This window comes from Mya arenaria, chromosome 6, assembly GCF_026914265.1.
Source record: "Mya arenaria isolate MELC-2E11 chromosome 6, ASM2691426v1".
Lineage (NCBI taxonomy): Eukaryota > Metazoa > Mollusca > Bivalvia > Myida > Myidae > Mya > Mya arenaria.
The window spans coordinates 78,092,950-78,117,877 of record NC_069127.1 but is presented as its reverse complement, the minus strand read 5'-3'; the positions used below and the strand labels follow the sequence as shown (position 1 = coordinate 78,117,877).

Genomic DNA, 24,928 nt, shown 5'->3' with positions numbered 1-24,928 from the left:
ATAGCCTTGGTGTGGGTCGTAGTGTCATAGCCTTGGTGTGGGTCGTAGTGTCATAGCCTTGGTGTGGGTCGTAGTGTTATAGCCTTGGTGTGGGTCGTAAAATGCAAAATCTTTAAACTTGGACGTAATTGTTTTAAATTTTTAAAGATATTCACATAAAACTTAGTATACAAGTTACCAGGGCCAAGACACATCTTTATTATTTAAGGAACTAATGTCTGGTTTAAATTATGTTTAAATTAAGCCACTTGATATACCCTGAAATTGTTACTGGTATACTGTAAACAAAATTCAGCAGTCAGTTGTTTTACGTACGCGCTGTCAGAGCCCAAATTATAACATTAGACGCTGAATCAAATTCATCCCTCCTGACTCATCAACTCCTCCTGACTGATGTTATTTCTGCTGATTTGATTCAGAACAAACCACTAACATGGATATGATTCCATTATGTCATATATATGCAATGAACAAATAATCCAAGTTATCAAGTATAATTTCTTAAAAAATACTTCCAATTGAATGAACTCTGAAAAATATGGCGTTAAAGCAAAGTTACAACTGTTTTTTATTAATTTGGCCATGATCAAGAGTATTGTAATCCTTTTCCATAAAACATCTCTAATGACGTCACACAAGTACCTTTTAGGAGATTATTTTGAACTGATTGTTATTACATGTTCATGACTTTTAACAGTTTTTTTACTACTAAAGGAACTGATGGTGTGTATTTTATGCAATAATAGCGATAATACTCCTTTTTTTGGTCGTTTCCATCTGCAAATCTCTTAAAATAGTTTTCAACCCTCGTGCTCCACACTCGGGCTGTGGCCATTTTATGGTCCTTTGCAGATGGTTAACGACCTCAAAAGATGTATTAACCCTTTAATAATGAATGTTGGTCATTTAAATTGCTTTCATCTGCAAACTGATCAACAGTAGATTATCCAGCATTATACAATTGGCCAAAAATATAAAACGATGTTATTTCATGATGGCGATGTCATTTATTAGCTCGACTATTTGAAGAATAAGGAGAGCTATACTACTCACCCAAGCGTCAGTGTCAGCGTCGGCGTCACCCCTTGGTTAAGGTTTTGCTTGCAAGCATACAGGTTAATATCTCAGCAACTACTTGAGGTATTGCATTGAGACTTTATGCAATGGAACTCAACCATCCAACCTACTTAATAAACCAAGTTAGGTAACTTTAGTTTGCATTTAATGCCAATAATAGGCCTTTATTATTTGACTTAAAAATTCTGGTTAAGGTTTTGCGTGCAAGCACACATAGGCTATTATCTCAGCAACTACTCGAGGTATTGCATTGAGACTTGATACAATGGTACTCAACCATCCAACCTACTTAATTAACCAAGTAAGATAACTCTACTTTGCATTTAATGCAAATAATAGGCCTTTATTATTTGACTTAGAAATTCTGGTTAAGGTTTTGCGTGCAAGCACACATAGGTTAATATCTCAGCAACTGCTTGAGGTATTGCATTGAGACTTGATACAATGGTACTCAACCATCTAACCTACTTAATTAACCAAGTTAGATAACTCTAGTTTGCATTTAATGCAAATAATTGCCCTTTATTATTTGACTTAGAAATTCTGTTTAAGGTTTTGTGTGTAAGCACACATAGCTTAATATCTCAGCAACTGCTTACACTGAAAAGTGGCGGAATAGTCGAGCGCGCTGTCTCTGTGACAACTCTTGTGATATAAAGAGCAATATTGATTTCTTTCTGTTTGGAATTGACACGAATATTATTTGGGTATATTATGATAATAATCAACATGTTTTATTAATAATAATTTTCATTTTAACATTACAGGAGGAAGTTGAGACTATCAAAGCTGATCTTCAAAATGAACAGCAGAAAGTATCTACACTTGAGGAAAAACTGGCCAATGCAGAGCAGAACCTTTGTGTAAGTGAAACAGTCAATCAACAACTTAATGACAATATTAAGACTTTAACTGATGAGATAGAAGAGAAAACTTTGGCACTTGATTCATTGCAGGAAAATATTCAGACAGCTGAAATGACCAATGTAACGTTATCTAAAGAGAAAGAATTGCTTGAAAATTCTCTGTCCTCTTTAAAAGAACTTGCTGGCTCTGAAAATGCTGATTTAGAGAACTTACAAACTCAACTAACAATTGCCACAGAAAAAGTGAATGAATTATTGGAGGTCAGGTCATCTTTACAAGCATCTTTAGCTAAGCAGGCAATGACTTTTCAAGAAGAAAAGAAAAAGAGTGAAAACCTACAGTCTGAGTTAACCTCACTGCTAAATGAGATTGCAGATTTGAAAATGTCACTTGAGGGAATGACTGATAATGAAGAACTGATCATTCAGGCTAAGAAATTGCTTGAAGTGAAGTTGGCAGAAAGTAAAAAGGAAGTAGATTTACTCACCGATGAAGTTGAAGAATTGAAAAAATTAGTACAAGAAAATGCTGCTTCTCTTGATCAAGTCAGGCAAGAACAGAATGAAGAAATTGCAAAATTTAAAACTAAATTGAATGAAAAAGAGAAAACTTTGAATGAAATGAAAAATTCAGAAGGGACCCCATTGGATCCAGATTCTGATTTCAAAGATTATTGTGATAAACTTGAAACAGACAAAAAACAGTTGCAGTCACAAGTTGCTTCTTTGCAGAACCAATTAACGAAAAAGGAAGCAAAAGTTAAATCACTTTTGAAACAAACAGAAAACATTGAAAGACCTACAGTTTCAGATTTAATGGAGTATGAAAAAGAGGCTCCTGTTTTACAAACTCCAAAGGTTATGGGAGAAAATGTCACATTTGATGCAAAAGACAATATACTTGGGCAAATTATTCCCATGGAATCTTCGAGTCTGAATTCATCTTTCTCATCTATGACCTCAGAGAAAGAAATTTTTGAAACACATCCTGAACACAATGAACTTGCTGAAAAGTTAAGACTTGTCACGGAGGAGAGAAATAAATACAAGCAAGATAATAAGAAACTCCTGAAATTAGGTAAGGGTAAAGATGCAAAGCTTAGAATTATGAATGAGAACTTTGAGGAATTAAGGAAAGAACGAGACGCACTGCTAGCGGACAGAGATACACTAGACAACAAAGTACATGATCTAAGTTCAAATTTTATGAGTGATTATGATGCTGCTTCAAGTGTACAAATCCAAGTCAGGTCGGCTGAGTTGGAAACGCTTTGTAATCAAAAAGATACTGAAATAAGGACTCTAAGAGAGGGAATGGAAAAAAGGCAAGAAGTCAGGACACATGATAAAAACGCTACAGAGTTGACAATTCTTAGCAAAGAAAATGAAAAACTTAAAACTGAAACTGCAAAATTGCAGATGATTGACAAAGGAAAAAGTGCCAAAATTAAGCAGATAAATGAAAGCTTTGAACACAAGTTGGAAGAAAAATCATTTGAAATCAAACAGAAAATGGACCAAATAGCAAACATTGAAGCTTTACTTGGCGAAGAAAAGAAGTTAGTTGAAACTATGCAGGTTGAGAAAGAGAAGTTAGTTGCGGAACAATTGAAGTTACAAAAGATAAATAGAGGAAAAGAAGCAAAACTTAAGAAAATGGAAGAATGTGTGACAGAAAAGGACCAAGAAATATCGATGAAGGATTCAGAAAATAAAACATTACATGAAAAGATTTCGGAGCTTAATACTGTTATTGAAACTTTAAACTTAAGAGAACTTGAGCTTCAACAAGATGTAGACACTGCTAGAGCAAACATAAAACAATGGGAAACTAAATGTTCACAGCTAGAAGTAAAAGTTCAGGAACTAGAGGAGACTGTGAAAGACAAAGATACAGATATCAGTGACTTGAATGAAAATGAATCACTGCTGAAAAAACTGAAAGAGGAAAAAATCATTCTTGAGTTTGAACTTGATTGTGCAAAAGAAGAATTGGAGAAGCTAAGGGGAAATATAGATGAAGAAGTTCTAAAGATTAAGGACCTGTCAGGGGACCTTGAAAATGTTGTGCAAGAAAGAGAAACAAAATCAGAGCAAGTTGCATCTATGGAGAGAAGCCTGAGTGATTCAGGCGAAGATCCTAAAAGTGAAGAAATTTCAGAGGACAGTGTAACTGGGCTTCATATGTCAGGTACAGATATGAAGAAAAAACTTGCCACTTTGAGTCATGAGAATAAACAATTAATGCAGGAGAAGACAAAGTTACAAATGCTTGGAAAAGGCAAAGATGCAAAAGTCAAGAAAATGGAGGAATATGTTAAAGAACAGCAAAATATTATATCTGAAAAAGAAACAGATATACTTATATTACAAGAAAGTGTAAAAGAATTGCATTCCAAAGTTGATGTCTTAGATGAGATAGAGCATGACTTACAGTATAAGTTTGATAATGCCATCGCTGATGTTGATGAATGGAGGGACCATTGCCATGATTTAGAGGATCAGCTTGATGCAGCACATGAAGCCCTTGATCAAAAGACCATAGAAATCTATAGATTAGAAGATGATCTTGATGCCAGTAGAAATGAAATTGAATCACTTTGTGTAGAAAGGGATGAGATGGAGAGACAGAGGGACAAACTTCAAGAAGAACTTGGCAGCGTTCAGAAAAAAGTAGATCTGAAGAATGAGGAAGCTGAACACTTGTCAAATCAAATTGATAGAATCCAAGAAGAAAAGGAATCATTAGAAGCAGAAATAAAGAAGTTACATAAAGTCAGTAAAGGTAAAGAAACAAAGATTAAGAGACTTGAAGAGATGTTTTCTGCTCATGAAAACAATGCAGAACAGTCCAAATCATTTATTTCTCAACTACAAACTGAGGTCAGTTCATTAAATGCTAGCTTAAATGAATCCCAGAGTCAGTACCATGATGCTTCATCTAGACTTAGCTCAGATGAAAACTTTATCAGCTCACTAAAGCAGCGGATTTCAGAATTGACAGAGGAATTTAATATTTCAAGATGTGACTTAGATAATCAAAAGGAGATGTACAAGGTGCAGCTGGAGGAGCTGCAAACAGACCTAGATGATTTAATGGTGATGAGGACCAATCTGGAAGCCAGTCTTTCAGAAAAAAATCGACTCATTGAAGGAAAAGATGAAGAAATACAGAAATTGACTGAAGAAGTAAGTCATTTGAAATCAGGCATTTCTTCACTTGAAATGCAGGTAGCTGAGAATAGTGAATTGTATAAACAGATGTCAGAAATTTCCCAAGCTTGGGAGAGTAGGTGTATGGGATTTGATGAGGCATATGCAGCACTTCAACAAACTTTGCAAGAGAAGGATACTCAGATTTCAGTTCTAAAAAACAATATTGATAATATCGAACAAGACCTGGTATGTAAAGGCATGGAAATGAGTGATTTGCAGGAAAAGCATGCTAATGTCTCTAGTAAATGTGAAGCGTTAGTAGAAGAAATAAAGAGTAAGGAATTGGAACATAAAGCTGTTGTTGAAGAAATGGATAAAGTTACATCTGATTGGAAAGAGAGCAATGAACTCGTCAATACCTTGCAGAGGAGATCAGATTCATTAGAAAAGCAGTTTGAGGAAACAATTTCACAACTACAAACCAAAGATGTCCAGTTGCAATCTTTACAGAAAGCTTTGAGAGAAACTGGGGAAAATATTGAAGATTATAAAGAGAACATTCAGAAACAAGACATGGAGATTAGAACATTAAAAGATTTCATTGAGCATTCTGAATTCTCAGACAAAGAATTGCAAGAAAGATACAAAACTGAAATTGATTCTTTAAGAGAGACCATGAGAAAACAAGAAAATGATATTGAGACTTTCAGGGTAGAAAATAAGGAATTGCTTGATTATAAGCAACACTATTTGGATAAAGAAAGAAAACTTACAGAGCAGGAAACGTATATCAAAGATCTCCAAGAACAACAGTTAGAGCAAGAGATGAAACTTTCACAACAAGAAATAAAACTGAAAGACCAAATTGATAGAATGTCAGAACAAGAAACAACACTTAATGAACAGACATCAAAGCTACAGAAACTAGAAGATGTGCAGAACAAAAATAAAACAATTTTGAAAGAAAGAGAAGTGCAAATTGTGGAACTAGAATCCAAAGTTACTGAAAGTAAATCAGAAATAGAGCAGTTGACAAGTGACAGAAACAATATGCAGCAAGAACTTTCTTGGTATTACCAATACTATAATGACACACAGACAAAATTATCAGAAAATGAACAGTCTCTTTCTTCTCTACAATCAGAATTCCAGGAAATTGTATCCCTCAAAACAGAAAATAAACAGGCATTGCTTGATCTACAGACAGATTTGGATTTGAAAGTAAAATCATTGAAGGATTCTGAAGAAAAGCTGCATCACATGCAAGGTAAATATGAAACGGAGAAAAAGACAAGGGAGGACAATGAGCATTTAGTTACAAACTTACAAAAAGAAGTAGATATGCTCCATGGAAAAGTGTTAGAAACTAACAAAGCTTTGGATGGTCTTAGATCAGAATCATTAAGAATGGAAACAGAGTTCACAGATCTTCAAAAGAAATACCAAGTTTCTTGCACTTTGGTAGAAAAACTTCAATCAGAAAGTCAAACTACACAGCTATCACAGTCTGAAAAGGATAGCCTGATACAAAACTTACAAGCACAGTTAGAGAGCATTCAAAGCCTAGGGGCAGAGCAAGAGCAAACACTTACATTACTTAGAAATGAAAATAGCGAGCTCCAACAGTCTGTTCAAAAGAAGGAGTCAGAGTTCCTAGCTGCTCAAGAAAAAGAATATAGGCTTTCAGAAGAAAAAGTTAGTTATATAAAGTACCAATATGAAGAAGAAAAGAATGTTTTGAAACAACAAATTGAATCACTACAAGATACTGAAGAAAGATCAAAAGAGTCTTTGATGCTGAAGCAAAAAATGGTAGATGATTTAGAAAAAGAAGTATTTGCTCTGAAAAATTTCGAAAAAAGTAAAGAAACACCTTTTGTGGAAAAAACATTGTTTGCTCCAGAAATTGTGAAAACTGTCTCCAATGTGCAAGGTGCATCTGCTTCACTACACCAGAATAATGCACATGCACCAGATATATGTGAAATTGAATCTCAAATAATACCAAGCCAGGTAAAAACGACTGAAACACAGGGACTGCAGAATAACGAAAGTGTCACAGAAAAGAAAGACCAGGTTGAAGTAGAGCCCGATCTTCAAGCAGAATTGAAGAAATTAAAGAAGTTGTGCAAAGGAAAAGATGCCAGAATAAAGAAACTTGAAGAAAAAATTAAAAATGTTAGCTCTAGCTCAAAGGATCATGACAGAGACTCAAGTGAAACAGTTTCAAGGCTTGAAAATAGTTTAATTGAAACACAGAGGGATAGAGAAGCATATGTTGCAGAAAATGATCAGTTGAAGGAGTTGAACAGGCAGTTGCAAGAGGAAATAAACAGACTGCAATCAGAAGTGGCAGACACACACAGTCATGAAGAGTCAACAAGGATGCATTTACAGGAAATCAGTGAAAATTATCAAGTCCAACAACAAGAGCTGGAGCAAAAGAAGTCTGAATGTGCTGATTTAACAAGCCAGTTGCAGCATTATCACAGCAGTTATCAATCTCTTCAAGAAATGTCAAAAGAGACTGAGGTTAACTTGAAACTCAGCTTGAATACTTTACAAAGTGAGGTCACTGATGTGAAAACTAGTTATGATGAATTGAATAACAAATATCAAATGCTGCATCATCAAAACACGGAGAAGGAACAAGTTTCACATTCTAAAGATGAAGAAATGCATGACCTTAAGGGCTTATTGAAAGAGAAGCTTACTGAAATAGAAGACTTGAAAAAGACAATCTCACTTTTACAACAATCTGGAGAAGGTGTAGAGACTGAAAAGGAGAGATTTGAAGAACTTCTGAAAAATGAAAGAGAAGAAATTCAATCATTATATGAACAAATGAACCAGTTAGTGTCTGAAAAATTGGACTTGGAGATGAATTTAGAGCAAAAGGAACGTGATTTAAAGAAAGCTGCTGGTGAATTAAGGCAATTTGCGAAAGACCGAGATCAAATGGATGAGATAATTGAAAAATGTGGTAATTTAGAGACTGAAAACAAGACGTTGGAAAGAGATGTTGGTGAATTAAGGAAAAGAATAAATGAAAAAACTGAAGTTTTGAAACAAATGGAAGATCTTGTAGCAGAAAAGAATACTGATATAGACTCCATGCAAGAAGAGCTTGACTTGACACAGAATAAAGTTGGTGAATTAGAACAGGCAATGGAAATTTATACGTCGCAAATAGGTGAATTAAATGAGCGAAAGGAAATTCTTGAACAAAAATTAATGTCTAAAAAGGAAGCCTGTTTAAAACTAAATGGCATGTGTGAAGAAAAGGATCATTTGATTAGTTCTTTGAGAGAGTCTGTAAATGAAGCCAACAATGAACTTATTTCATACAAAAAGCAGTGTTCAAACTTATCAGATGAAATCCAACTTTACAAAGAAGAATTGCAAACACAGAAATTAACTGATGAAGATACATACAATAAGAAGATTTCAGAACTAGAAACAGTGTGTACGGATTTGAGAAAAGTTATTGAAGAAAAGGACATGTCACTGGAAGAGACATCTACCATTTTGCAGACAAGAGAAAGTGAGGTGAAGTCTCTAAAACTAAAACTTGATGAAAACCAAACAAGCAGACAACTTGGACCTGTCAAAGCATCTGATATTGTGGGAGACAATGATAATAGCATTGAAGATCACTCTAAGGATGATAAGGTACACTGTTACACAGAGTGTATTGAATTTTATAGCAGTTTGTTCATAGTGCTTGTGGAAGTTTGTTGTTTTCACATTGCTGTTGTTCTGAGGTGTAATGCTTTTGTATGCGTTTCATCTTACAAGTGGATGCAATTCTTCTTACAAGGGGATTTAATTTTTCTTATAAATGCATCAAATTTTTCAAAATATTTGTACTATTTAAAAATAAACAGCTAAAAGTTGTTTTGTTTTTTTAAATAATAAGGTTATAAAATCAAGCTTTGCTATATTTGCTAAAACAAATTGAATGCCCTCAGAAAACCCTGATACAACAGTATGTGAATTGAACTGTAGCCATTAACCATTGGTATTCACTTACCAAACGTGTACTCCCGCATGCAACTTGTAGTTTGTTAGCAATACCAGATAGCTTGTGTGCTAGTGATTTGCATCATGCATGATAACACTGCTTGTCAATTGTAAAATATAACTAATCTATAATCTACAAAACTAATAAAATAATGATAAATAGTATATACTATCTAATTCTAAAACTATACCAGAATTATTATTTCAGTGTATTAACAAATATAACAGTATATTAAAATGTTTCCAAATGTTCCTCCTTTCCTTCTCAAGTCTGAGTATTGTAAGATTTGTTGTCGTTGTTGTCCATGACTTGTTTCTCGTCAGAATGCATGGACTTAAACGTTGTCCATTTCTTGTTGCTCATTATCTGTTAAAATGTTTAAAGTGAAAATTTACAATACTTATTTGTGTAAGACTTGCCTTCATAGTTGTACTGTGTTATTATTTTTTTTTAATTTTGGGGTAATATAAGTTCTATAAGTTTGAAATACTTCAGAACTAGTTTATTTTTCTGAATTAATTTTGCATTCTTTCTAAGTTTTTTCAAAATGTTTATGTCTGTTGTTATTAAGTTAGAGTTTATTAAGTAATTTCTTTGTATCTAAGGAAGGAGAGAGCAGTGAAGTGACTGTGGTTTCTTAATCAGACTGTGGTTTCTTAATCACGAAGAAATTGGTGAATGAATTCTATTTGACTTAGTGTTAGCCTTTCCAAACTGCATCAGTTTTAAAATTAGGCTGTCCACCTATAAAAAAGACCTGTCAATCACTGCATGATATTGTGATATAATTATAAATCGGCTTTGACACTATAATTCCGTCTTTTCACCTGCAAACAGAGGGCGTGGCTATAGGCACATGCACAATTATCGCAGTCGTGATCAGCAATAAGTGGCGATTCTTCACAAATAAGAAACTTAACATTTTACAAATCAAGCACCTCTGATGGCTGACAATGTAGGGCAAACACAAAAATTACTGCCGATAGAATGGCAAATATGGCTGTCATTAACAATTCTGCGTTAAAGTTTTTATTCCATGTCATAAAGTCAATAGATTTTATCCAATTGTTATGAAACTTTTTCAGAATACTTGTCTACATGTTGTCTTGAACATTTGTGAATATGGGTCACCTCTGGTAAAAAAAACTAGGTCACTAGGACAAATATTAACCCCTTGTCATATATTTTTTTTCTCATAAAGTCAATAGTTTTTATCCATTTGTTATGTAGGTCAAATCTTAAGAAATATTTTTTCTATGTCATAAATTCAACATTTTTCATGGATATTTTACAGGTTTTTTTTTTTTTGGCAGGATATTTAAAATGAATCTCCAATTTTCATGACATTTGATTAGTTTACATATACACACATGCACATGAAAAATTGAATTGTCATATAAAAAATCCGGCCTTCTGCGATGTTGCCGAATTGGCACATTGTTGGGTTTTGCTTTGTTTTCAAGTGTTATATTTCCCTGCAGATTGTTTAGCCATTAATTTTATTGCAGCATATGTTTAATCAGATCTTAAGTGTTTTGGGAACTTTTAAGACATAGTATTGGTTGAGAATATAGATAAATCTGTGTTATTCTAGTGCAATATTATTATGATATTAATGCAGAGTGGATAATCAATAATACAACTATGAGCAGCAGCTGTATTGTAACATCTCCTCAGTTGTGTGTGGGAGTCTATCTGATAGATACAAACCCTTTCATGTGAAATAAAATCAGCACTGGAAGTAATTAATAAAAACATGAGTATTAAACTGGATTGCCATACAATTGGAATTGTGTAATTTCGTTATGTTATGAAGAATTCCTTGTAGTGTTTGTTGTGTTTGAATTGTATTATTGATCAATATTTTTGTCACATTACCTATCTCTGTACATAAAAATGTGGGTATTTGATGTTGCTCGAAGTAACTGAGATACATTTTCTATCACTACCAATGTGCTAGTTAGTAGATGTAGTTAATTACTCTGCTTTAAACAGATTTGTGCTTGCAAAACACAATATTTATTACATACCGTAATTCCACATATGTTCACTAACACTTTTTATGCCCCCACAAAGTGGCGGCATATAGGGTTGCCCTTGTTTGTTATACGATTACCAAACTTAATTTGTGCTATAAATATAATTTAGAACTTAGCAGTTTTCAGTACAGACACTATCCACTACCGTACTAAAATATGATTAAATGAAATTGCTTGAAATTATTTAATATAATGTCAATAAAGAGTGCCTGAGGCTAAATCAAACATGCAATGGACAATCTTTAATGTTAAAATTTATAAGCAAACTATCATGTAAATGCAATACCTTGTAAAGCGCATACTAAAACACAACTTCCTTTAACTTCAGGTTTCATCAGTGGAACAGAAAGAGTTGCAAGAGAAGGTTCTAGCATTGAAGCAGGAACTGGAATCATTGAACAATCAACTGACTTCCATGGAACATGAAAGAGCAGAGAAGGATGCCATATTGGAAAAGTTTGAAAAGACTGTGAAACAAAAAGATGAGAAGGTAGCTTTCCTATTGGAGAACATGCAGGAAATGGAAGAAAGACTTACCCAGTTGGCAAATGAAGAGGGTAATGGTGGCGGTACTGCAGATGCCAGAGTTCAGGAATTGGAGAAGGAGGTTGAGAATCTGAAGAAATTGGTGACTGAGAAAGAAGTGAGATTTACAAAAGCCCTTGCTACAGCTAAGAAAATAAAAATACAGCTAAATGAGACGAAAGTTAAGTTAGAAAAGGAACTAAAAGAAAAGGAAGAGTTACAGAAACGAATTGAAAGTGTTAAAGATGCTCCTGCCTCAGGTTTTACACAGTCACAAGCTTCAGGAGACATAGTCCCTGAATCGACCCAGACTTTGGAGACAGAAAGTGTACAAAAAAGTGTTCAGAATGAAGAAATGGTTCAAATGGTGAAGAGTGTGCAGGACTTGCAGACCCAGTGTCAGACGTATGCAGAGTTCTGCCAGCAGCTGCAGGGCCAGATACAAACTTTGACAGAATCTCAACATACCTCAGAAACAATGAAAAAGCAGGTAGAAGAGAGACTTCAACAGTTAATAGTTGAGCAGCAGACATATGATGAGACCATTAAAAGCAAAGAAGTTATCATAGAAACTCTGGAACATGATGTGTCTGAGTTAAGACAATCTTTAAAACATTTAAATGCTTCTGTAGAAGAGAAACAAGAAATGAATTCTGTATTGCAAGAAGATTTACAGGAGAAGACTGAAGCATATAATAACTTGAGACAGGAACTTCTTCAGGTTCAGAGCCCTAGTGAGGAGGTACAATCACAGTTAAGACATTTAGAGTCTAAGGTTGAATCACTTAATGGTGAAATTTATGATCTTACAGAAGTCAAAACAGGTCAAACAGAGGAACTTTCAGAAAAAGAAAATCAGTTAAAAAATTTGACTGATCAAAATAATTCGTATGAAAATACTATACAGATGCTTCAACAGGAGTTACAGATGCTTCAACAGGAGTTAAAGTCAACTTTAACAGAAAATAATGCATTTGCGGAAGAGATGAAAAAGATGAGTCAGGAAAATGAAGAATTGTCAATGAAACTTCATGAGCACAACATGGTAGTTGAAAATAATATTCGTCTTTCCTCTGAAGTTGAAGAAGTTAAAGAGCTTATAGAGAATAAAGAAGATATTATTCAGAAATTGTCAGAAGAATTGCAGAGTGTGAGGAGCTCAACCATAATGTCAGAAGAGTTGATGATTCAGTTAAATGAGAAAGACACACAGATTGCTCAGTTAAATCAAACAATTGAAGACATGGGTCATGCTGAGACGGACAAAGAGGAGAAGAGTAAAAAACTAATGGAACAGTACACCTACAAGTCAAATATGTTAGAACAGGTACAGGAAGAACTGTCAACATCAAAAGAAAATGTGATAGATCTGACAAAGAAATTAGAATTTTTAGAAAACGAAAAACATGAGAAGGAAGATGCTGTCCAGTTTCTTGAAGAGAATGTGGGGAAATTAAAAGCAGATATTGATATTATGCAAGATAATGACAAATCACATGTTCTCACTGAGCAGGTCCTGGAATTGAAGTCCAAACTTACAGAGCTTATTGAACAGAATAAAACTCTTGTAAGTGACATTGACAAAAAGCAGCATGAAATTGACAATCTTTCTTTGCAAAATGAAACAGATAAAAATTTATCTGCAGAAGTAAACAGATCCCAGTCAGAAGACAGAGAACTTATTGAAAACCTACAGAGTGAAAATGCAAGCATTAAGGAGAAAATAGGAGAACTTATTACTTCAGAAGTAACGTTAAGAGCACAGATTGATCTTGCTAGAAGTGAACTTTCTGATATAAATGAAAGCAATGACTCCTTCAAGCAGATAGTTGAAGAGACGCAGAATGAAAACATTGATCTTAAATCAAAGGTATCACACTATGAAGCACTATTGAAAGACAAGGAACATTCACTTTCAGAATTGTTAAATGAAATACAAACCACAAATAGCCAACAACCCCAAGATAAAAGCAGTCAGAAAGAACTGCTAGAGAATGAATTGAGATCATTAACAACAGAAATTGAAATTATTAAGTTAGAAAAGCAAAACTTGTTTGAAGATATCAGTTCAATGCAAGATGAAAATGAATCTTTGAAGAAAACACTGGATGAAATGAAAACAGAAAAAATAGCTTTTGAAGCAAGAGATGCTGAATTTAATGAAAGACTTGTTGAGCTTTCTTCAATCCTCACTGAGAGAAAACAACAGATTGACATGCTTCAGGAAGTAATACAACAATCAAGTGCAGACAATGAGAAATTCAAGCAGGAACTTGCTACTGTTACTCCTCTTCTTGATGAATCTGCAGATGTTAACTCAAAACTGCAAGCAGAAATGGACTTGATGCAAATTAAGTTCACAGAACTTCACACTGAATACCAAGCTTTAACAGAAACCAACAAGGAGATACTAGAACAGAACATTGTGCTGAAGGAAGAGCTTCAGAATTTATCAAAAGGAAAATTATATCCGTCATCAGAAACGAAAGACGAAAATACCTCTGAATTACCCGTTGCTGAAGAAATGCCTATTGTAGAGGAATTGGTCCAGCAAGAAACATCAGTTCCTTTGCATCAACCTGCTCCAGGACATGAAACAAAACAAGCTTATGAAAGTATCCATGTGAATGATGCAGCTGAACATCAAAGACTGCAAGAGGAAATTGCAACCATGAAGCAAACATGTAATACAATGTCTGAGGAAAATGCCTCATTGAAAAAGAAAAATGATGTTTTACAGGCAAAGTTTGAAAAGATGCTGGCTAAATTAAAGGCATTCAAAGAAAAGAATGAGCATTATCAAAGTGAAATAGCTTTATTAAACCAGAAATTGGTTTCCAATGAAAGGGCAGAGACAAATGAAATGGGGCACCTTGAACATAAATGTGAAATGTTGCAAGAAACAGCAAGTAGTCTTGAAATGAAACTGAAAGAAGAAACAGACATCATAAATGATCTCAAGTGTTCAAATGCAAGTCTTTCAAAAGACAAAAGCCTGCTAGAAAAAGATATCAAAAAATTTAAAGAAGCGAATAATGCGTTAGTAAATGAAAAAGAAAAACTAGCTCTTGAAATGGAAAAACTAGCAGCCAACTCTTCAGAGGAAGTAGGTAAACTAAGACTTGCTTATGCTACAGCTCAAAATAAAAATATAGAACTTCTAGAAGAAATTGATGGCATGAAATCCACTGTTTCAGACTTGAAAGATAATACTGTGGATTTAACAAAGCAGAATGAATGTCTTGAAGATCAGATGGCAAGTCTTGTTGCAGAAACATTTGAAAGAAAATCAACTGCCACAGATCAGGAGAAACTTATTGCTGAATTTAAAAATCAATTGCTAGATTTAAATTCACAAGTTGAAGAGGCAGTCGCAAAAGAATCCATGGCTCAAAGACAAGTTTTGGACATGAAAGAACAGTTTAGTATGCTTGAACAAGATAATGAAAGCTACCAAGCTATTGTTCAGCAAATGAAAAATGCTAACAATGAAATCAATCAAGAAAATATCCAAAGAAAGATGAAAATAGAAAATCTAGAAGCGGAACTCAAAAGTTTGCATGTCAATAATGAAAGAATTGAACAATTGCAGAAAGATTTAGAGCAAGTTCAAAGTGAAAAGGAATTTGTTGAAGGTAAACTAAAAGAATCTAATCAAATTACAGATCAATTTGCTAAACTTGAAAAAGAGTTGAAGGAATCAGAAACGGAAAAGGGTTATTTGGAAGAAGAGATGGATGGCTTGCGAGAAGACTTAATTCAGCTTAAAAAGGAAGCCAGTGAAGTTACCACTGAATACAAGCAGACAGTTGAAAATCTTCATGCAGTAAGTTCTCAATATGAAGTTCAGAAACATGAAATTGATAGCTTGAATTGGAAATTAGCTGAAATGCAAAGTATAGAGGAAGAGCTGGCAAATGAACGAAAGGAAAAAGAAAACCTTCATAAATCAAACAAAGATCTAGAAAATGAATTGCAAAGATCCAGTAAAGAGATTGATCAGCTCAGGCAGCAGATTCATGAGTTAGAAACAACAGTGGAAGAGCTGAAGAATAAATCTGATATTTTAACGGAAAAGGAAACACTTCTTAACGAATCAAGAAGTGAAATAGAAAAGGTTAATGAAAGTTTAGATAAAAAAGATAGTGTAATCAGAGAATTGCAATCCCAAGTACTGTTATTAACTTCAAAAGACTCAGAACTGGAAAAGTCAATAACAGAACACAAAGAAAAGGATGAAATTCTAGATGGCTTGAAATATCAGATGGAAGAACAGCAAAGTGCTGCGATCGACAGAATTCATGCCCTTGAAACTGAATGTAAGTCTGTTAAAGCAGATCTTGAAATCTCAAGAGCAGAAAATGTCTCCGTTAAGAAGCAGTTGGAGAAGACAAATAAACAGATTCTGAAATTTGATGCCTTGAAAACAGAATTTGAGTCATTGAGTGATGAATACAACAAAGTTATTACAGATAATAGTGGACTTGCTAAGCAGATTGAAGACCTTCATTCTAAACTCAAGGAATTTACCAAATCTACTGATAAAGAAACTTCAATAGCTGAAAGAGCTCACCTTGAGAAGACAAGAAATACATTTGCAGACAGAGTTGAACAACTGGAAAAAGAGTGCTCAGAACTTCGTTCACAGAATGCAAAATTACAAGAATCGAAAACAACCATAGAACATTCTTTACAGAAGGTAGAGTTTGAAAGAGATGCCCTTAAAGCACAGGGTCAAGCTCTTGCAAATGGAGACAAGTCCATAAGTTTCCACAATGACTATGCGAAGCTGCAGCACCAGTTTAACCAGGCAATACAACAGAAGACGAAGCTTCAGTTGGACCTGAACATGGCCCAGCATGGATCAAAACAGCGGGAAGCCAGGTGTCAACAGTTAGCCATGCAGGTACAAATAGTTATCAATTTTATTAATACAGGATTGATATATGAACGTGCTGAGTAACGCAAGAGCATTCTTTTTTTTAAGGCATGTTCTTTGTCATAAACTTGGTGCAATAAGTATCCTTGGCATCTGCATTGACATTAATTCAAACATATTTATTCATTTAATAGCCTATACATACATAACATAAGGAGAAACAGAAACACATTACAATATAGAGAAAATGATCAGAACGAAAGTTAAATATATCTTAAATTTTTTCTCCAAAAGTTTACATTGGGCAAAAACACCTTGGCCATAACTCAAAAAATGTTGAAAGGTATTGGAATACAACTTGGTGCACATGTTGCCAGACACAATATTCGCTCATAAACTATTACTTGAATAATTGTTGAGATATGCCATGACTCTCTTGTCTTGAAATTGTATTTAAGAGACTAATGCATTCTTGAATTCAACTGCCTGTAAATGAGATAGTATACAAACAAATTATATTAAATAATTACTGATGTACTATCTACTTTCCTACCATCCTGTAATGTAGGTGAGCCAGCTAGCTGAGGACCGTAGTTTCCTGAACTTTCAGCTTGCTTCCCTGTCCAAGTCCCTACGAGAGAAGGAACAGGAGTTACCCTTTGTCCAGAAGGAATATCGGGCTCTCCGGCAGCAGTACACCGCACTTCAGGCTAAGGTAAGGGCAAGTCATTAGACCATGTTTAGTTTTTCAAGGAAGGCAAAATGTGTTGTCATGGCCTTTGTGTCCCGTGTTGAAACCTTGGTGAAATTTCAAGATACTCGTATGAAACAAGAACACAATCATGTTTTCAGTGATTACACATCATTCATAGTAGGACCGTAACCTTAAAGGGGCTAGACACCAGATGATACAATCGCACGAAAAAAAAAAAAAATTCAAAACCATACATTGAATTGACATCGTTGTGTACAACCATTTGAATCTAATTTACTGAGGAACCACATCACTTACGGCACACATCTTTCACAGTTTTTGCGTATTTTCCAATTCAGAATTTACCACGTAAGTTTTTAAAAATTGTGTCGGTATATTTATCTGTACTCATTAACAGAAATGATTTAAACTTGGAAACCATTATGCACTATTTTTAATCAGATAAATGCAGATGAGACCAATACATGATTGTTATGTTTATTATTTTATTCATGTAAAATGGTGTATTATTGGCGTACTAGCTCACATTGACTATTATAGGCTTGTTTTGTGGAAATAATATATTTGCCGATTTTGGGACCATCTCGTGTCTAGCCCCTTTAAATTCAGCATTTGCTGTTGAGTTATGCCCCTTCATGGACTGAGATATGGGTGAGCTTTAGTATTGGCTTGCAGTGATCATAACATAACATTGACTGTTGATACATGTTTTTGAAGATGTCATAATTGAATATGTGAATACCGCTGAAGTGAGCACACGTGAGCATTGATGTCACACAGTTTTCATACTTTGGGCTTCCTAGAGTTCTCTCTTCAGGAATGTATTTATGACATTATAAGGCTCTATCCCTCAGGTACGAGAGTTAGAGACCCGACTGTTGACCTCCTACATCCAGCCCTCTCCTGCCCCCTCGTCCGGCTCAGTGACCCCCGTGGAGGAACGACCAACCAGGTCATATGAACTCAGGAAAAAGTAAGATGTAGTTAATTAAAGCTTCAAAACATTTATGCATCTGAAAAAGATCGTACAATAGATGCTCTGTTGCTGTGAACTTGTGGGCTTATAATTATACACATTTTATGTGCTCTATTTCTTATACAAAAATGATATGTTTTTCATATTAAACATTACTTGTGTAATCTCATTGTTTAAAAAAAGTCAAAGTATTCTCACAGCCTTGTTGTTGGCAAAACTCAAACCTTGGGACATGTTTAAAAAAATGTTATATGATATATATTAGCATAAAACTGATACAAATAGTCACTGACAATATACAGATGTGTAGGAAGTTCAGTCACTCTGGCTTAAATGTTTGTAGAGTTATGCTTGAGTAATGTTCTTTGATCGCCTGAGAAATACAGACAAGTAATGGAATCCACTTGCCTTGTTCATTAAGTTCCCTTTGTATCATAGTAATAAAGCTCTTTTGAACATTTCATTCCAGGATTTGATGATAATTTATTATTTTTGAAAAGGACATCATTTACTTAATTTTTGAGTCGAGCCGATAATGATAATGATTACTCTGAATTTTAGTAAAATAAGTATTTTGAGAATTGTTGCAAGGAGTTCATATTCATAATGTCGCATTATTGTATAAAGCTCCGAGATTCAGCACAGATATGTATTTTTGTGTGGCAGGTTGGAGGCTACAGTGTCAGAGCATCAGCGACTGGCTCAGAGTAACGCAGAACTGGAAGAGAAAACACGCCAACTGGAACAGGTGCTTGAGATCACGCTGGGTGAAAGGCTCGGAGAACAGGAGGTACTTCTAACAAGTTTCATTTCATATGATTTTTTCATCATCATTCGTCTGAGTATTCTTGCAATATTGATAAAATGAGGATCACAAGCAGTCAGATTTTTAACAGATAAACCCTGCATTAATTTTTAATGAATAGAAATGGATGAAAAAGTTGTCAGTTGGGTTAAAATGTCGCCCATTCTCCGAAATGCTGATTGGTAAAAGGTCAAAGGATGGCTGGCTGAAAGCCTCTCTTTAGTACCATATCTTATCCAGAAAAATATTGGTGTGTGTTTTGCAACTGTATTATAGTCGACAAGCCAATGGTGTTTTGTTCAAAGAAAAGGAATTGTCATCTTGATTGGCACCCCTTTCTTAATGAAAACTTCACTTCATCAAGCATCAGGCTACAAGGCTGATGTAAAAACACTTAAAAAGCACCAAACATTAGATGGTATTGCTGAAATTGTTGGGTATGGGGTACTAAAACTGTCACTGTATATCAGCATGGACTACCAGGCCTCCGAATGCCCACCACTGACCTACATGTATGAGGGGCTTGTGGCTAATATTCATGACAACCACATAGATACCCTTTTTAATTGAAAAGTAATATATCAAGGGTCAGCTGACGTGGCCACTTTAATAGTGAAGAAAAGAGTTAAAATAATATTTAGATATTAAAAAGGGGGAAAGTCCCATGAAAGTTAACATGATGTTTTGATGGTGGACTGAGCATGAGCATGTTTAAAAGATTATTAAGTGCAGAAGTTGTAAAACGTTCTTTTGAATTCCTAAACAACTTATTGATGTTTGCCTTTCAGTTCAAGGAGTTGGACACAGATGGTCGAATGAGAGACGTCCAACTCAGTAAGTTGCCTGGCTCTATACGTTTTTATGAGGCTCATATTGTAGTAAAATTATCAATGTAAAAAAAAATATTACAGTGTAATTTTCCTGCTTTGTCTTTTATAATTTTGAAAAAGAAAATGTAGATCCTAGGCTGTTGTTAATGCATAATTGATGATCTAATCCAAATGCATCTTTTCTATTGTTTGGGGAAAAAAGGTTAATCCGCATTGTTCCTTCTTGATGGGTATTAAGTACGCTGTTTTGCTTGACTTTACTAGCTTTTAGTTGATTGTTTTATGTAAGAGTTTATTTTCTGTTTCAGCCCGTGATGAAAACAGCAGTTACCTTGGCCGCCTTCAGCGCTGGATGAGCTTACAATCGTAAGATATGCTGTCTATTTGTAAATAAGATAAAAATTGAGTTATTGTCATACCCTTGGTATGTTCGTGTGTTTCACAAAACCTATACCATAACTCAAAAATCATTTTTGCTATACACAACCATTAACACATATTTGTTGTGTTTTGCTCTTGGATTTACTGAAATGAGCGAGGACCATAGGCATCCTCTTGCTGCACTCTTTTTAAGATACATTTGTTATCTATGTTTCTTACCAAAAACATACTTGACCATGAAAAGCCCATTCTGACCTATAACACACATACTGATTTAAAGCTCTTTTGACCTAAAACGTAATTACATATTTAAAGCTCATTATGACCTAAAACACACATACCTATTTAAAGCTCTTTCTTACCTATAACACACATACCATATAAAGCTCTTTCTTACCTAGAACACACATACCTACTTAAAGCTCTTTCTCACCTATAACACACATACCAACTTAAAGCTCTTTCTAACACACATACCTACTTAAAGCTCTTTCTAACACACATACCTACTTAAAGCTCTTTCTAACACACATACCTACTTAAAGCTCTTTCTTACCTATAACACATATACCAACTTAAAGCTCTTTCTTACCTATAACACACCTACCTACTTAAAGCTCTTTCTTACCTACAACACACATCCCTACTTAAAGCTCTTTCTGACACACATACCTACTTAAAGCTCTTTCTTACCTATAACACATACCAACTTAAAGCTCTTTCTTACCTATTTATAAAACATACCTATTTAAAGCTCTTTCTGACCTTAATTAGACATACTGATTTAAAGCTCTTTTGACCTAAAACGTAATTACATATTTAAAGCTCATTATGACCTAAAACACATACCTATTTAAAGCTCTTTCTTACCTATAACACACAAAAAATATAAAGCTCTTTCTTACCTATAACACACATACCTACTTAAACATCTTTCTTACCTATAACACACATACCAACTTAAAGCTCTTTCTAACACACATACCTACTTAAAGCTCTTTCTAACACACATACCTACTTAAAGCTCTTTCTTACCTATAACACACATACCAACTTAAAGCTCTTTCTAACACACATACCTACCTTACTTAAAGCTCTTTCTTACCTATAACACACATACCAACTTAAAGCTCTTTCTTACCTATTTATAAAACAAACCTATTTAAAGCTATTTCTGACATTAATTAGACATACCTATTTAAAGCTCTTTTTGACTTAATATGTCTTTCTCAGTCCTTTTTATCTGACTCTTGAGGTCTTCAGTTTACTTATCTTTATTACCGGAACTTTTGTTGAAAAGCAAAAAATTAACCATTTAATTGCATTCATAAATCTCCATAAGGATTTCATGGTAGCAATAATGGAAATAAAGTTTGTACAATAAGAGCAGTTGTAAAACACTATTTATATGTGTACTTGTTCACATAGCTCAATGTCCATGTTAAATTTGCAGATGAGTTTAAAAGTTGTTTGTAAAATTGTACTTTAAACTTGTGCTTTTAGACTCCCGGAAAATCACATTTATTATTTTCCTCATGCTATTTAACATATCATCTTAACTTGTACAATGTACACATGAGAAAAATGAGTCCATACGTACACATACCCTGATTGAGTAGTGCACATAAAGTAGCCCACATGTACACATGCACACATACCCATACATGTAATGTTTTGCAACATTTCTTATTGTTTTCTTGTATATTTAACATGATCACAATTTATTTTCATTTTTTCAGGGCTGAGCCTCCTGCCCATGTGTAAGTCTTTTTTTTTCAGTCAATTGAATTATTTCTTTTCCAATCCTTACATATTATAAATGATATTTATTCCTTGGTTCAATGCACTTTTATACAATTAATATTGTTTAATCCAATTGAATTCTTTCCCAAAATATCATTCTTTTCATGATATTTAAAAAAAACCAGTAAAATAGTTCATTACCCTCAACTATGGTTATATAGTGATGTTTGATTTTTGGATTATTTGATGACAAGATGGTCGTCTGTACTATGACCCCCATTGATGACGGAGTTATGAGGGTTCACAGCATTGGGCATTTATAAAATTTCATTTTGATGCTCACCCCTTTTTACCTCTTAATTAACCTTTATACTTTATTTTTTACCTTGAAGGTCTTGAATGAAATTGATATACGCAACAAGGTCTTGGAAATATTACTTTACATAGCATATTTTAAATGAGATTCTAAGATCCCAAATTATTCTATTGCAGTGAAAGACCTGTACAGTGAATGTGATGCTAGATATACCTACAGTGTAAGACCTACAGTGGACAATTTCAGTACAGTGAATGTGATGTAAGATATACCTATAGTGGAAAATTTCAGTACAGTGAATATGGTGTACCTACTACAGTGGACAATTTCAGTACAGTCAATGTGATGTAAGATATACCTACAGTGTACAATTTCAGTACAGTGAATATGGTGTACCTACTACAGTGGACAATTTCGACCAGTACAGTGAATATGATGTAAGTTATACCTACAGTGGACAATTTTGACGCAGAGTCAACTGTATTATGTTGATCAGAAATCTACGACCAATAATTTTGACCGTGAAGTCAACTATATTATGTTAATCGGGGAACAACACTGGACCTAAACTGTTGAGCCGGAAGTTTCGGGCAGTACAGTATATGGATTGGGAAAAATCTATGAGGATTACAAAATGTGAGCCCTGAGAAAGCAAGATGTATTAGACTATCTGTAACGATTCCAGGGTTCATATGAGGAGAAAGTATAAAACCGATACAGTTTGGTACTGACAACAGTGACATGCATTTATCTGAGTTTTTTTCACATAAGATGAGGCTTAATCATGAGTTTTCTGCATGGTTGCAGAATGTTTGTGTTCATATAGTGTTTGTAGGCTTTTATAGACATGAAGTCCCACGAAGAATGTTTTATGATGTACATAATGTGTTAGTGCTCTTCTGTATGTTTTATTATGATAGATTTTCGGACATATATGTGCATGTCTTTGTATAAGGGGATAGTTTTTCTGACATATATGTGGATGACTTTGTGTTTGGGGATAGATTTTCGAACATATATGTGCATGACTTTGTATTCGGGGATTTATAAAAGTCTTCACTTCTAGAAATGTTATTTTATTGCAATGTATTTAATAATGCTTTAATGGAAACTAGGCCTTATTTGCTAGAAATTGGTGTAATGATAGTTAGTTTGGTAAAAATGTATTTTCTAAATAGAAGTTTTGGCATGGCGCAATACATTCCCATATTTATTTCAAAGATGTATATATCAATATTGCAGTTTTATAATTTATACAGTCATGTATCTAAGAAAGTATGTCAATGGAAATATAAGACTGTGTTTTGTAAATATCGGATTCAGTTGCCCATTCCATAGTGGTTACATAATGTTATGTTTACTAGTATTTGTTTTCGTTAAAATGTTAAGTATGATGAAATTGTTATTTATTCATAAATAGTAAAACTAATATATTTCTGATCATTGTAAATAGAATTAGTTTGGGTTGTTCATGTATATATCATTAAGCTGGTTGTGTAAAACATATCATGTCACGCCACATTTTATATTGCATGGCCATTTAAAAAGCTGCACTTTCACAGATTGAGAGTTTTGACATTTTTTCAAATTTTATCTCGGAATCAGCTGATTTTCGCATCAGTACCTTCAATGAAGTTGTATGAGATGACTCACAATAGAACATATCTAAATTGTTCGAAATACAGCTGAAAATTTCAATTTTCTTTAAGCGTTATTAACGCTTTAGCCATAAAACATCTGTTTTTGACCATAATTATGAAAATCTGCAACCTCATCGATAGTCAGTTTTCTTATTTCACTGGTTTCTAGACATTACATCAACAATGGCTCATTCAAATACAAAAAATAAATTAAAAAAAGTTTTCCAAACAGTTGATCTGTGAGAGTGCAGCTTTAAGGGCTAGCTTTCATCTTCAGCACATAGTTCTTAGATTCAGTGGCTAAACCAGACTGCTGTGCTTACTATCAAGACTTTTAGTTATAAAATGTATCAAGTGTTTTCAGTAATATTTACGGTGAATTGTATACATTTTGGCATTTAAAATGTGTTCTTTTAATGTTTTTAAGCACCTTATATTACAACACATTTATTTGATGCCACTGTCAGCTTCCAAGAAGGTCTTGTTATGATTTCTGTTACTAATTGCTTTTGGAACCTGTAAATCAGTGTGTTATATGTTATTGTTATGGGGATCATTAATGCAATTAAATCATATTTATTTTGAATCTATTTTGTTTCTGTTAAACATTACTGAGTTGGCTGTGATGGCTCATTATGAAAATATAAAGTGGTGAGGTTGATCTGATAGAGCAAATGTGGTTTGATTTAAAAGAAAAATGTGTTTAAATTCAGAAGAAAAATGTGTTTTAATTCAGAAAAAAAATGTGTTTTAATTCAGAAGAGTATAGGGATTTTGTACACACATTTATGTGAATCATCAGTGTGAACATTTGTGCAAAGTTTCATGAAATATCTTTCTTTGTCTATGAGTTATGGCTGACACAGTGTTTTCACGTCAGAGAAACAGCCGGACTGCAACGACAATCATCATTGTGAACGTGTGTGCCAAGTTTCATGTAATATCTTTCTTTGTCT

General features: G+C 34.1%; 1 protein-coding gene across 1 annotated transcript in view; it reads left to right on the top strand.

Annotated features, from left to right (window-relative positions):
* Positions 1–24,562, top strand: part of LOC128238064 (nesprin-2-like) — a 47,042-nt gene extending 22,480 nt beyond the window's left edge. The window contains 9 exon segments of the mRNA XM_052953640.1: positions 1,845–8,771; positions 11,491–16,593; positions 17,135–17,281; positions 18,136–18,254; positions 18,924–19,047; positions 19,851–19,896; positions 20,201–20,258; positions 22,013–22,033; positions 22,509–24,562. Coding sequence (XP_052809600.1) covers positions 1,845–8,771; positions 11,491–16,593; positions 17,135–17,281; positions 18,136–18,254; positions 18,924–19,047; positions 19,851–19,896; positions 20,201–20,258; positions 22,013–22,033; positions 22,509–22,527 — 12,564 coding nt within the window. The 3' untranslated portion in view covers positions 22,528–24,562.
* Positions 24,563–24,928: the final 366 nt, after the last annotated feature.